This window comes from Bufo bufo, chromosome 3, assembly GCF_905171765.1.
Source record: "Bufo bufo chromosome 3, aBufBuf1.1, whole genome shotgun sequence".
NCBI classification, from domain to species: Eukaryota; Metazoa; Chordata; class Amphibia; order Anura; family Bufonidae; genus Bufo; species Bufo bufo.
The window spans coordinates 17,017,577-17,033,310 of record NC_053391.1 but is presented as its reverse complement, the minus strand read 5'-3'; the positions used below and the strand labels follow the sequence as shown (position 1 = coordinate 17,033,310).

General features: G+C 46.4%; 1 protein-coding gene across 7 annotated transcripts in view; it reads left to right on the top strand.

The window, feature by feature from the left end:
* Window positions 1-3,521, top strand: part of B4GALT4 (beta-1,4-galactosyltransferase 4) — a 94,065-nt gene extending 90,544 nt beyond the window's left edge. For all 7 annotated transcript variants that reach the window (XM_040422915.1, XM_040422914.1, XM_040422913.1 and 4 more), the window contains exon 7: window positions 2,956-3,521. In XM_040422915.1, the coding sequence (XP_040278849.1) occupies window positions 2,956-3,091 (136 nt within the window). In that variant the 3' untranslated portion in view covers window positions 3,092-3,521. The remainder of the gene's footprint in view (window positions 1-2,955) is intronic.
* Window positions 3,522-15,734: the final 12,213 nt, after the last annotated feature.

Genomic DNA, 15,734 nt, shown 5'->3' with positions numbered 1-15,734 from the left:
AGAGCTCCTGACCACGTGTGACGCTGGGATTTACTCGCTGCAATATACAGTTGCAAGAAAAAGTATGTGAACCCTTTGGAATTATATGGATTTCTGCACAAATTGGTCATTAAATGTGATCTGATCTAATCACAGTCTGCTTAAACTAATAACACACAAAGAATTAAATGTTACCATGTTTTTATTGAACACACCATGTAAACATTCACAGTGCAGGTGGAAAAAGTATGTGAACCCCCTAGACTAATGACATCTCCAAGAGCTAATTGGAGGGAGGTGTCAGCCAACTGGAGTCTAATCAATGAGATGAGATTGGAGGTGTTGGTTACAGCTGCCCTATAAAAAAAAACACACCAGTTCTGGGTTTGCTTTTCAAAAGAAGCATTGCCTGATGTGAATGATGCCTCGCACAAAAGAGCTCTCAGAAGACCTACGATTAAGAATTGTTGACTTGCATAAAGCTGGAAAGGGTTATAAAAGTATCTCCAAAAGCCTTGCTGTTCATCAGTCCACGGTAAGACAAATTGTCTATAAATGGAGAAAGTTCAGCACGGCTGCTACTCTCCCTAGGAGTGGCCGTCCTGTAAAGATGACTGCAAGAGCACAGCGCAGACTGCTCAATGAGGTGAAGAAGAATCCTAGAGTGTCAGCTAAAGACTTACAAAAGTCTCTGGCATATGCTAACATCCCAGTTAGCGAATCTCTGATACGTAAAACACTAAACAAGAATGGATTTCATGGAAGGATACCACAGAGGAAGCCACTGCTGTCCAAAAAAACATTGCTGCACGTTTACAGTTTGCACAAGAGCACCTGGATGTTCCACAGCAGTACTGGCAAAATATTCTGTGGACAGATAAAACCAAAGCTGAGTTGTTTGGAAGAAGCACACAACACTATGTGTGGAGAAAAAGAGGCACAGCACACCAACATCAAAACCTCATCCCAACTGTGAAGTATGGTGGTGGGGCATCATGGTTTGGGGCTGCTTTGCTGCATCAGGGCCTGGACGGATTGCTATCATCGACGGAAAAATTGAGTTTATCAAGACATTTTGCAGGAGAACTTAAGGCCATCTGTCCACCAGCTGAAGCTCAACAGAAGATGGGTGTTGCAACAGGATAACGACCCAAAGCATAGAAGTAAATCAACAACAGAATTGCTTAAACAGAAGATAATACGCCTTCTGGAGTGGCCCAGTCAGAGTCCTGACCTCAACCCGATTCAGATGCTGTGGCATGACCTCAAGAAAGCGATTCACACCAGACATCCCAAGAATATTACTGAACTGAAACAGTTCTGTAAAGAGGAATGGTGAAGAATTACTCCTGACCGTTGTGCACGTCTGATCTGCAACTACAGAAAACATTTGGTGGAAGTTATTGCTGCCAAAGGAGGTTCAACCAGTTATTAAATCCAAGGGGTCACATACTTTTTCCACCTGCACTGTGAATGTTTACATGGTGTGTTCAATAAAAACATGGTAACATTTAATTCTTTGTGTGTTATTAGTTTAAGCCGACTGTGATTGTCTATTGTTGTGACTTAGATGAAGATCAGATCACATTTTATGACCAATTTGTGCAGAAATCCATATCATTACAAAGGGTTCACATACTTTATCTTGCAACTGTAGGTACGATTACCCGCGCTGGAGACAGCGAGAGACGCTGTATCTGAGGGGAGCCCTATAAGCTACCACGTGGGACGCCGGTATTCACTCGCTGCAATATAGGTACGATTACCCGTGCTGGAGACAGCGAGAGACGCTGTAAGCTACCACGTGGGACGCCACGGGAGCAACATTTTGTTACCTTCAAACAGGGAGTAGAGATTCTCAAATATCAGAGTAAACTGTGTCTTATACAATAAACAAGAGGTTACAAGACCAGCAAACTGTGAATACAAAGGAGTCCTCCAATTACAAACTGATACAAAGTATCTATTGGAACGGTCTGCTGGTCTATATTGGACATAATATTAATGAGCGCACTGTGAATGTAAACGAACTATACATCTATACTAAGTGTCCACTGGGACTGTTCTCCGGTCTCATTTTATTATATGCATATACATCTATTTTTTGGCAAGCAAGAGAGTGAATATTTTTGTCCCTCACCTTTTGCTCTGTAGGGGGTGAAGACAAATTAGTGGTTCACCACATACATTTCAGTGTATTCTAACGCGGGGGTTGAATTTTTTATATTTTTTTATATTTCTGATATTCTTATCCTTTTTAATTTACATTTGTATTGATCAATAAGTATATATGTGAATGACCTAAATTAGACATCTCTGGGTTACCCCAAATGAAGTGTGCCTGTCTATAGCTATAATTGAATAGCACTTATATACAGGTGTTATATATGGTCACTGTATGGCGGTATTATTTAAAACACTTAACAGGGATTTGCTGGTGGAATGGCATTTTGTATGTAAGGGGCAGTACTGGCACTGTTATTTTGGCACCATACTGTGTATATATAGTGCTTTAACGTATGGATATTTGTACACTGTATAATCGCCATAGTTAATAATGCTGTACTGTGCTGCCACCATTATACTCTGTACAGTGCCAAAGTATATTGTTTAAATAATACCGCCATACAGTGACCAAAAAACAGCTGAAAAGTAAAGATATCTACTAACTGCACTACAGAATGTCCAAATAATACTGCACATAGAGCATCATGGTATATGGCGGTGTCGTATATGATAATCTCCATTATTGTGGTACATTTCCAGCATGTCTTCCCTCCGTTGAGTTCCTGCATTACTGTGTAGCCCTATCCTTTAATGTGAAGCTGTTCTTCCGGACACACAATTATCAGCTACCCACTGCCACCACAAGGGGGCAATCTAAAAGGAGCCATACAGATCTCCCACTAGAGGTGGCAACAGGAAGGTCCCTGTGTAATAACCAGAATTTTTATGGAATATTTTCCTCTCTCGTAGGATGCAGCTACTCAGGAAAGTGTCCAAGGTCTGGAAGAAGGACGGACTGAACTCCTGCACCTACAAGCTGCTCTCCATCGAGCACGAGCCTCTGTACATCAATATCACAGTTGACATAGGAAAACCGCACCACTAGCTAGAAGATGTTACCTCTCCTGGACTTTATCGGATGGTGCTGTTACTCATCACTACATTTATCGGCAGATTTAATGACTGTTGTCGATAAAACTTGCAGCCTAGACCAGACTGCCGGTAATGCAGGCTCCTCGGGGGCGGGGTTTATACACTCCTCAGTAGCATCGATCAAACACTCCGTTGGACCGTTTTCAGTGCAACTGGCCATGTAGACCCCAGCACTGCCTGCCCTAGCCATGACTTTTAACTTTCGTACTGTAGAACAATCAAAGCTTTATTAGACGGATGTTTGTATACAATGGCGTACGACAAGACGAATATTCACATTCCAGCTTTTTGTTATACAGATGTTCTTACAATGGGGTAGACACTCACTGATTACCTTTTCTGATGCAAAAATAAGTTAAATTAAAGTATGTTTTCATTTTGAAGAATTTATCGTTTTAAGGGTGATTGGAGAACAACAGATTTTCAGTGTCGTTTGTAAAGTAAACCCCAAAATCGCAAATAATGCATTGACTCTTTTCTCGTTGATTTTAGGGACAGGAAGTAGCTGTGTGACAGTTATCGTCGGATATATTTGCTCTCCTAGGGCTGCATTTATTTCGTCACCGGAGGATAATACTGCCATCTCTTTCTCAGCTCTACCTGGTAGTCAAAAGGAGGGGTTGTTACCTTTTTATATCGCTCTCCCTGTGATCAAATCTGTAGAGGGCGAGACCGTTTATTGGTGACCTTTAAGAAATGGAGGAAGTAGCTAACTTCTCTTCTGACCTTGGTTTTCAATAAAAAAAAACTAGCATGCTTGACATAGGAAATGGAAAAAAACATAAGACGTGATATAGATAACAAAATGGATGTTGGAGTAGTCACCCCCTCCCTTAACATTCCTGTAGTGGGTTATAACATCGTCCATGTCCCCTTCCCAAAGCCAGGCCAGAAGGTTGTAGCAGTAAAATGGAACCACTAGAGAGCCCCATCATAAAACCGAGCGATAATGTTGGGATCCTGCACAAACCCTTCATAGACCTGACAGAGTCCTAAAAAGGCTAGCGCCCTTTCCAAACGAGGTCAGACATAAAACCCCTACAATCCGATATACATCAAAAAAAAAAATATGTGACCACCTCCGTATCTGGGCAGCGCGCTTCCTCAGGAGAACTCAAGCCATTTATCTGCTTCTACTGTATCAGTCGAATTGATCACAGCTCGGTAAACGGGGAGCAATTAAAGAATTCACCCAATATTGCCATTACTGCCTCCACGTTTGGTGTGCGGGATTGGATGGAGGTAATACGAAGCTGCTGGGAGGCCCGCAAGAAAAGGTATCTTATTAGAAAGATTTTGAGGCAGAACTGGTGTGCAGCAGATATCGTAAAAAACACGTTAACCTATTCACTCGCTTCTCTGTTGCATCAGAGACAAGGGGGTCCTGCAGATCCGGTTTAATACATGTGTGCTTTATGGCAAACTGTTCTTTGGCATTATAAGTATATTTTATGTTGTATTTTCTTATGATAACCATAAGACGAGGGACAGGCAGGTTAAGAACCAGGCCGAGAGGTAGACAGGATAGCCACTAGGACGAGGGGCAGGCGGGGTAAGCACCAGGACAAAGGGTAGGCAGGATAGGCACCAGGACGAGGGGCAGGCGGGGTAAGCACCAGGCCGAGAGGTAGGCAGGATAGCCACTAGGACGAGGGGCAGGCGGGGTAAGCACCAGGCCGAGAGGTAGGCAGGATAGGCACCAGGACGAGGGGCAGGCGGGGTAAGCACCAGGCCGAGAGGTAGGCAGGATAGCCACTAGGACGAGGGGCAGGCGGGGTAAGCACCAGGACAAAGGGTAGGCAGGATAGGCACCAGGACGAGGGGCAGGCGGGGTAAGCACCAGGCCGAGAGGTAGGCAGGATAGGCACCAGGACGAGGGGCAGGCGGGGTAAGCACCAGGCCGAGAGGTAGGCAGGATAGCCACTAGGACGAGGGGCAGGCGGGGTAAGCACCAGGCCGAGAGGTAGGCAGGATAGCCACTAGGACGAGGGGCAGGCGGGGTAAGCACCAGGACAAAGGGTAGGCAGGATAGGCACCAGGAGGAGGGACGGCCAGGAATGCACCCGCCCAGGATGGACTTGTTTTTCTTGGCCCTTGTATACAGCTCCTCTAAGGCACTTACAGACAGTGGCTCAAAGATAAGGGGACAGGAAAGAGCAGGTTCCTGACCAGCAGCACAGAGTTTTTCAGGAGGTCAGTTAGCTGATCTTACCAAGAACAGAGCTGCACGCAACAGTCCCATGTGGGAGGTCATGGGCTAGGGCTGCAGCTATCGATTATTTTAGTAATCAAGTATTCTTCCGATTAAGCAAGTAATCAGATAAAGTAACTTCTTAAAAGAACATTTTCCTTTATAAAAATTCAATATCATCAGTCCCCCCCCACCCCTCCATGTCATAGTCAAATAAATAAACAGACCTTACCTGTCCTAGGGGCATCGCTGACACTCCACAGCTCTTGATTCGTCTTCTTCCCGCGATGCCCTGGTACCTGACTTCACAGTGCAGTACGAGGTGTGCGCGCCAGAACAGTGCAGCGCGGTGTCAGCGGGAGAACACGGAGCAGTGACCAATAGCGATTCACGTTTACTCACCGCTATGTGGTCATGTTATAAATAAATACTTGATGCACAAAATTTGCATAGAGGATTTTTTGAATGTCTATTTACTCGATTTGCTCGAGTCCTCGTTTCAGCCCTAGTCATGGACAGTTAATTGCTAGACAGTAGGGTGCAGTAAGCAGAGTATTAGTATAAGTAGATAGCTGGGAAGTGCATGCCGTCTTTATATTCCAAAGGAAAATTACAGATTACCCCCTGGTGAAGGGGGCGGCTGTCTTAATGTTCTTCACCATTGTTCACCTTTTCCCAAATAAATCTGTTGATCAGTTACCTCCCTCCTGGGGCGAGTGTGTACTGAGATGGCAGGGGTTTCCCAAGTCGGCTCCTGGCAGAAGAGAAAGACCCTCCTGCTGTCCTATACAGCTCCAAGCAAGATCTGGGTGGAGGCACTGCGCCATAGTGAGGCGAGACCCGCCTATGAAGGGCTGACCAAAGGGGTATATGGTAAGACCGTTCATATATTTTTTTTTTAGGTGCACCCATTCGCTTTATTGAACTTCGGCAAGTCTAGTTTGTTATTTTTTTTTTTAGCTTACAAAAGGTACTTTTGGCTTATGCCCTTTGTTCCCTTGGAAGGATTAGTGCCCTCAGGAGCACAGAGTATTTCATGAATCAATCACATGACCTTCCGTTAGCGGCCATTTTGGAATTGCAAGAAATAATATAGTTCACATTGCAGACAGGTCTGCCCTCAAGGCACGGGACCTGCACCAACTCCAGAACTAGGGTCCCCCACCTACTGAAGTTCTGGAGATGCATGTGTTCCACTGCCAGACAGGTCCAAGAGAGGCTGACCTCCCAGAGAAGGCTCAGGCATATTGAAATCCACCTGCCTGATCCATAGGTCTCTCGGCATCTGCCAGGTTCAGCTGACGTAGATCTAAAGGGGTTGTCAGTATGTATTATTTGCTACATGAGTACGGGGAACAGCGCATACTGTACATGCAACCAGTAATTCACAGTTACATTGGCACTGATGGGTTAATAAGTTTCATTCTTCTTTAATAGCAATTCATCTGTCCGGGCAGGTCGGAAACAAATACGCCCATTCAGGGAAATTAAAGGAATTGCTCAACCTTAAGAATCACGTAACAATAGTGAGTTGCGGTCGGCGTCCATGGATCACGGCGCCAGATAGTCTTTCCCACGCACTCCTTCTTGCAGGGACAGCTGGGGGTCAATATATAAAGACTAGAGATGAGCGAATTTCATATTTTGAAATTCGTTTGGTGGTAAAAGGTGAATTGCGTTATGGATTCCGTTACCATGGACCATAACGCAATTGTATGACGGAATGCCTCATATTAGAAGTCTATGGGCTGCAAAGCGGATCCGTCCCGTTTCTGTTAGGCAGGGGAGTCCTCTCCTGCATAATGGAAACGGGACGGATCCGTTATGCAGCCCATAGACTTCTATTATGACGGAATGCCTCTAAAGGCATTCCGTCATGGTCCATGGTTACGGAATCCATAACGCAATTCAGATTATACCACAACCCGAACCGTAAGCGAATTAAAAAAAATATGAAATTCGCTCATCCCTAGTGACAACCACTATTGCCACCAGTTGGAGCTTCCACGGTTGTCACCCAGAGCATCGAAGGCAAGTTTGCAGAATTATTTGGTGCTAGTTTCCCCTCCGGGATCGCTACATAACGAGGCAGAATAGACAAGGTGACTACCCTTGTATGTGCTGTAATGGCGGCCATACTGGTTGTCACCCAGCTTTTGCCAAAATGGATATATGCTAAATATTTTTAAATGTGACACGTCCTCCTGGTGATCGCTCAATAAAGTGCATGTCACATAGTCCTGCCAGGATATTGTCCATATTTACTAAGGATGGATCATCAGGATCTAGGATCTCTTATCTAAATATTTCCTAATCTTAAATTCATGAAGCTTAGGAGGAAGAACACCATCTCCTCTACTACTGGGGAATTGGAAGTACTGATGTGTGAGGAGAGCTATGACATAGTGGGAATAACTGAGACACGGCTGGATGATAGCTATGACATAGTGGGAATAACTGAGACACGGCTGGATGATAGCTATGACAGTGGGAATAACAGACATGGCTGGATGATAGCTATGACAGTGGGAATAACTGAGACATGGCTGGATGATAGCTATGACAGTGGGAATAACTGAGACATGGCTGGATGATAGCTATGACAGTGGGAATAACTGAGACATGGCTGGATGATAGCTATGACAGTGGGAATAACTGAGACATGGCTGGATGATAGCTATGACAGTGGGAATAACTGAGACACGGCTGGATGATAGCTATGACAGTGGGAATAACTGAGACATGGCTGGATGATGGCTATGACAGTGGGAATAACTGAGACATGGCTGAATGATGGCTATGACAGTGGGAATAACTGAGACATGGCTGAATGATAGCTATGACAGTGGGAATAACTGAGACAAGGCTGGATGATAGCTATGACAGTAGGAATAACTGAGACACGGCTGGATGATAGCTATGACAGTAGGAATAACAGACATGGCTGGATGATAGCTATGACAGTAGGAATAACAGACATGGCTGGATGATGGCTATGACAGTGGGAATAACTGAGACATGGCTGAATGATAGCTATGACAGTGGGAATAACTGAGACACGGCTGGATGATAGCTATGACAGTAGGAATAACTGAGACACGGCTGGATGATAGCTATGACAGTAGGAATAACTGAGACACGGCTGGATGATAGCTATGACAGTAGGAATAACTGAGACACGGCTGGATGATAGCTATGACAGTAGGAATAACTGAGACATGGCTGGATGATAGCTATGACAGTGGGAATAACAGACATGGCTGGATGATAGTTATTCCCACTGTCATAGCTGAGACATGGCTGGATGATGGCTATGACAGTGGGAATAACTGAGACATGGCTGGATGATAGCTATGACAGTGGGAATAAATGAGACACGGCTGGATGATAGCTATGACTGGGCGGTTAATGTACAAGGTTACAGTCTGTTTAGAAAGGATCGTCAAAACCGGAGAGGGGGAGGGGTCTGCCTTTATGTAAAGTCCTGTCTAAAGCCCACACTCCGGGAATATATAAGTGAGGGACATGAACATGTGGAGTCACTGTGGGGACAGATGCATGGAGCTAAAAACAATAAATTACTAATAGGAGTTTACTATAAACCGCCACAGAAGATCTACTGCTAAACGAGATAGACGAGGCGGCAAATCATAATGAGGTGGTTATTATGGGGGAACTACCCAGATATAGACTGACCGACTAGAGGGACGGCCATACTGGACTTAGTATTAACCAATAGACCTGACAGAACAACAGACGTGCAGGTCGGGGGACACCTGGGAAATAGTGACCATAAAAGTAATAACCTTCCAATTAGCATTCAAAAGAGCGTTTCTACAGGGAGGAACAAAAATACCAAACTTCATCAAAAATGCTAAATTTAGCCAACTAAGAGAGGCCATAGGCCAAACTAACTGGGACAAAGTCCTCAAAAATAAAAATACAGCCACAAAATGGGATATCTTTAAAAACATCCTAAAATCTAATTGTGAGAGGTACATACTGTATGGGAATAAAAGGTTAAGGAAGAAAAAGAAACCAATGTGGATAAACAGAACTGTAAAGAAAGCAATAAATGACAAAAAGAAAGCATATAAAACACTAAAACAGGACGGTAGCACGGAAGCACTGAAAAACTAAGGAAAAAAATAGAACATGTAAAAAACAAATAAAAGCGGCCAAACTAGAGACCGAGAGATTAATTACCAAAGAGAGTAAAACTAATTATATAAATGTTAAAAAAGTATAAATCTGAAGGTGTCGGCCCTTTAAGGAGTGATGAGGGGGGGGGGGAGTTGCAGGGAGCGACGAGGAGAAAGCAAAGCTGTTAAATATTTTTTTCTCCAATGTATTCACTGAGGAAAATAAACTGTCAGATGAAATGCTGAATGTAAAAATAAATTCCCCATTAAAAGTGTCCTGTCTGAAGAAGTACAACAGCGACTTAAAAAGATTAAAATAGACAAATCGCCAGGACCAGATGGCATACACCCCGTATCCTAAGGGAATTAAGTAATGTCATAGCCAGACCCTTATTTCTGATATTTGCGGACTCTATACTGACAGGGAATGTCCCACAGGATTGGCGCATGGCAAATGTGGTGCCAATATTCAAAAAGGGGCCAAAAACAGAGCCTGGAAACTATAGGCCGGTAAGTTTAACATCTGTTGTGGGTAAACTGTTTTCTGAGAAATGCTATCTTAGAGCATCTCAATGGAAATAAGCAAATAACGCCAAATCAGCATGGCTTCATGAGGGATCGGTCATGCCAAACTAATTTAATCAGTTTCTATGAGGAGGTAAGTTCTAGACTTGACAGCGGTGAATCAATGGATGTCGTGTATCTGGACTTCTCCAAAGCATTTGACACTGTACCACATAAAAGGTTAGTATATAAAATGAGAATGCTCGGACTGGGAGAAAACGTCTGTATGTGGGTAAGTAACTGGCTGAGGGATAGAAAACAGAGGGTGGTTATTAACGGTACACACTCAGATTGGGTCACTGTCACTAGTGGGGTACCTCAGGGGTCAGTACTGGAAGGGTCACTGTCACTAGTGGAGTACCTCAGGGGTCAGTATTGGGCCCTATTCGCTTCAATATATTTATTAATGATCTTGTAGAAGGCTTGCACAGTAAAGTATCAATTTTCGCAGATGACACTAAACTGTGTAAAGTAATTAACACTGAAGAGGACAGTACACTGTATATATATATACTACAGAGGACAGTATACTGTGTGTGTGTGTGTATATATATATATATATATATATACACACACACACACACACACACACACTACAGAGGACAGTATACTATATATACATACACACTACAGAGGACAGTATACTGTGTATATACACTACAGAGGACAGTATACTGTGTATATACACTACAGAGGACTGTATACACACTACAGAGGACAGTATACTACTACAGAGCGATCTGGATAGATTGGAGGCTGTGGCAGATGAGGTTTAACACTGACAAATGTAAGGTTATCTACATGGGAAGGAATAATGCAAGTCACCCGTACATACTAAATGGTAAAAAACACTCGGTAACACTGACATGGAAGAGGATCTAGGAATTTTAATAAAACAGCAAACTAAGCTGCAAAAAACAGTGTCTGGCAGCTGCTGCCAAGGCCAATAAGATAATGGGTTGCATCAAAAGAGGCATAGATGGCGGTGATGAGAACATAGTCCTACCACTTTACAAATCACTAGTCAGACCACACATGGAGTACTGTGTACAGTTCTGGGCTCCTGTGAACAAGGCAGACATAGCAGAGCTGGAGAGGGTCCAGAGGAGGGCAACTAAAGTAATAACTGGAATGGGGCAATTACAGTACCCAGAAAGATTATCAACATTAGGGTTATTCACTTTAGAAAAAAGACGACTGAGGGGAGATCTAATTTTATCACAAGACACGGAGGCTCCTATTGCTTTAACTCCTCTTTACTGTTACCATAGCAGCAAAGAATGAACAGTCAATCACAAAGAAAACCATAGTAACCAACTCCTCCCCACTATCCCAGCATATAATGGCTCAACCCCTGGGATCATCCTCTTTCTTTGCTGCTGCCATGGCAGATGAGTATACGTGTGCTATTGTATGTTCATGATTGTTCGTTTTGCTTCATTGCTGCCCACTCAGGGTTAAATTCCCTGGTGTTTATTGATTACTGTGCCCCCGTCTCCCTTCTGGGGCGGGCTATCGTTTGCTATATATTTAGTGCTGTTTCCCCACTGTTGCCAGTGCCCTGGTGTCGGCGCTTCCCTCATCGCTCTTTCACCCCCCCTTTTCTTTTCCTTCGCTTACCGGACGTCTCCGGCTCTCTTCTGGCCCGTTCGGCGGTCCCCGCGCCCTGTCTCCTTCCCGCCCGAGTTCTCGCGATTGCGAGACTTCGGGGCGCCATCTTGGGGCTCCCGCATTGTCCCTCCCGCGATATCGCGGGATTTCGGGTCTCCTTGGCCGCCGTTTCGCCGGGATCTCGACGCCATCTTGCCCAGGATCGCGCCCACGCCACTCTCTGCCGCAGGTGTCCAGATCTGCCTCCGGTACCCCTCGGTGAGTTCCCCTTCCGTCTTGTGCCTGTATCCCATTTATTCTCAGTATTATGGTTCCTCATTAGGCTTTTTTCCTTTGTCCTAGGTCGATTCGGTTTTTGGTGGTCTGGGGTGAATTACTCCTACCACTCGTCCATCATGTCTCGCCGCAGTGCCTGTTCTACCCCTAGACAGGGAGACCCCGCAGCCCTTATTAGCCCCTCTGCATTAGACAGCCGCGCTGAGGTTTCCCCAAATGACATGCAGAACGCAGCGTGCATCAATCCATCTCAAATGCGATTATTTCAGCTATGGGCTCCATGTCCTCAGCCCTAACGCATTCTATATCTCAGGCCCTATGTGCTCAGTCAGTCATGACTACTCAGAGCTCAGGTGTGGATCTTAACATGCCCTCAGCCTCCAGAACCTCTATGACCGATGGAAATCCATCACACGATCACACGGTTGTCCCGCGTAAAAGAGCCTGCACACGACAGGCAGAAAGGTCTCGCGCTTGGAAGACTGCCAGGACCCTGCCTGAGCCAATGTCAGATTCAGACAAAGAATCTATAGAGGAGGCACAGAATGAGTCAAACTATGACTCGGTTGAGGAGCTGACAGATGTTGCTGTTGATACCTTAGACTTATTGCCGAACCCCGTACCTGCTAAAACTGCGGCCACTATGCAGGAGGGTCATTCTATGCGGGAGGACCTTCTGGTTGACCCCCTGGGGGATCCCTTATTTAATCCCGATGAGCTACATCACCCCCGCTCTGCGGAATGGCTCCCGGCCACTCACGTGGCTCAATATTTAGAGTAAAAAATTCGCACTCCTCTAAGTAAGGAGTCGCGCAACAAGTTACGGGCAGAGTGCCCACGCCCTCTTATCCCTCACAAGGTGTGTGAGACATGGTGGCCCCCAAGATGGTCCAGTTTCTGTCAAAAATGGGGTTCAACCCCAAGAAAGGGTTGGATTCGGCTCTGAGAGCCGTTCAGGACAAGCTCCTAGATATCAGGGGTCCGCTTGCCAGAATATTCGATATGGCGGAATCCGCCAAAGCAGAGGGTAGAACAGTGGACCCCATAGAGTTAGGGGGATGGATCCAAAGGGCCATTTGTATTACTGGAAATGTAAAATACCTCCCTGGCCATAGAAAGGCGTAAAGCCATTTTGATGAAGGTGGAGCCAAAACTCTCCAACCTTGCCTTATCTGAGGCGGGCAAAGATGCCCAGGGCCTTTTATTTGGAGATTCCTTTATAAAGGAATTGGGCAGATACGTCGGGGCTTTCACAGCTCTGGACAAAGCCCAGACCTCCATGAGAAAAGTTTTTAATACCCGTTTCTCCAATAGGGCCGGCAGCTCTAGGGACCGCCTGTCCGGCCGTTCTAACTTCCATCCCCGCGGCACGGGGAGAGGCTCCTTCAACTACAGATCCTCGCTTCAGGATCCCAGACACCAGCCTTCCTTCTTCCCCTCCAGGGGCGCACCAGGACGTTCCAGAGGTTTCCGTGGAGCTCCCGCCTTTAGACGACCAATCGGTAAGTTCCTACGCCGCTCTCCCTTTACCTTCTTCAACAGGTTGTGTCGGGGGCAGACTCAGTCTCGTTTTCCATGCCTGGTCCGTGATCACCTCAGACCGGTGGGTGCTGAACACCATCAGAGGTTTCACAATAGACTTAGTGGCCCCCCCGAGCCTTATACCTACTCCCCATCCTATACATTTGACCGGTTCGCTCCAGCAACACCTACACAGGGAACTCTTGGAATTATTCCACAAGAGGGCGATAGAACGCACCACGTCTCACACCACGGGTGTGATCAGCAATATGTTTCTGGTACAGAAAAAGGGAGGTCAGATGCGCCCAGTCATCAATTTGAAACCCCTCAATGCGTTGGTCCAATATAGTCACTTCAAGATGGAGGGCATCCATCTTCTAAGGGACATGCTTCTCGCAGGCGACTGGATGGTCAAACTAGACCTCAAAGATGCGTATCTCACGGTCCCAGTGGCTCCTGCCTCCAGGGACCTACTCAGTTTTCTTTGGGGAGATCAGATCTGGCGTTTCACTTGCCTACCTTTTGGCCTCTCGTCCGCCCCTTGGTGCTTCACCAAGGTGATGAAACCTGTGGTGACTTGGCTACGCAGCAGAGGGGTGCGCATGATAATTTATCTAGACGATATTCTTATCATGGCGCAAAGTCCATCCCTCCTTCGCAGACATCTCGCCATGTCCATCAATCTCCTTTCAGGGTTAGGATTTATCATAAACCAAGAAAAATCTTGTCTCACACCATCTACTTCGATGGAATTCCTGGGGTTCAGAATAGACTCCTCGTCCCTGACCCTCCATCTGCCCCTAGCCAAAATCCGGTCGATTCTCAAAGAGCTACGCCATGCTCTGCTTCGGCCACAGTTATCTCTACGACATTTGGCGCGTCTAATAGGGCTTCTGGCATAGTCTATCCAGGCCATATTTCCGGCTCCCTTACACTACCGGGCCCTCCAGTGACTCAAGATTGCCCATCTTCGAACCGAGCCACGTATTCAGACATGGTCGTTCTGGACAGAGAGACGAAGGACGAATTGCGGTGGTGGATCCAGAACCTGTCGGTTTGGAACGGTAAGGCCTTATTCGGTCCGCACCGGACCTTGTCATAGAGTCAGACGCGAGCTTACACGGCTGGGGGGCGCACTGCAATGGGTTATCCACGGGAAGAAGAGACTCACCTCCATATCAATGGCCTAGAGTTATTGGCAGGGTCTTTGGCGATTCGCAGTTTCGCCAATGGCATGGTCACGACTTGTATCAGACTGCGGATGGACAACATCTCCGCGGTCCGATACGTCAACTGTATGGGCGGAACACGTTCTTCGGTTCTGACCTACCTGGCGAAGGATTTTTGGGAGTTCTGCCTCGCCAGGGGTATTGTGGTAATTGCGGAACATCTTCCTGGCCTCCACAATGTGTTAGCGGACTGGAATTCATGCTACATATCGGATTCCAGCGACTGGAAGCTAGACGAGACGGTATTCCTAGCTTTGTCATCACGGTGGGGTCCTCCCTCAATAGATTTGTTCGCGAACCGTTTGAACGCCCAGCTGCCCAGATTCTTCAGCTGGCGTCCAGACCCTCTTGCAGGAACGCGTCCACTGCTTCCGCTACAGTGGGGAGGGGCGTTGATGTACGCTTTTCCCCCATTTGCTCTGATCCCTCGAGTTCTCCTGCAGGTTCAACGTCAAGCGGCGGAGCTCGTCTTGATCCTGCCTCTGTGGAGGTCGCAACCTTGGTTCCCTCTGGTCCTGGATCTGTTGGTGGATTTTCCGCTTCTCCTTCCGGACCAACTCTCTCTGCTTCAGGGCCCGACAGGGGAATCCCATCCCCTACTACTAGCAGGGCTGCTACGCCTTCTCGCTTGCAGGATCTCGGGTGTTCCAGTGCGTTGTCTGGAGTTTCAGACACAACTGTTTTCCTATTGGAAAACGCATGGGCCCCCGGAACCAGATGGGCTTATCGAGCCGCCTGGGACGCTTGGGCTCATTGGTGCAGAGAGCGCGATTTGGATCCCCTTCGTGCCCCTGTCCTTTTCGTCTTCCCTCTATGATGCGGGGAAGGCTTATCGTACGATCAACGATCAATCAGGTCAGCGATATCCTCTAGACACGAGGGTTTTGAGGGATGCCCTGCGGGCCAACAGCCTCTTGTGTCGTCGTCTGCTTAAAGGTTCTCGTCTGTCTCGACCTCCCAGACCTCGCTTCTCTGCTACTTGGGATGTGGGGTTGGTATAAAAAAATGTTATCTTCTTGGTCTTCTAATGCTCAACTGTCCCTGCGCCAATTAATCAGCGAA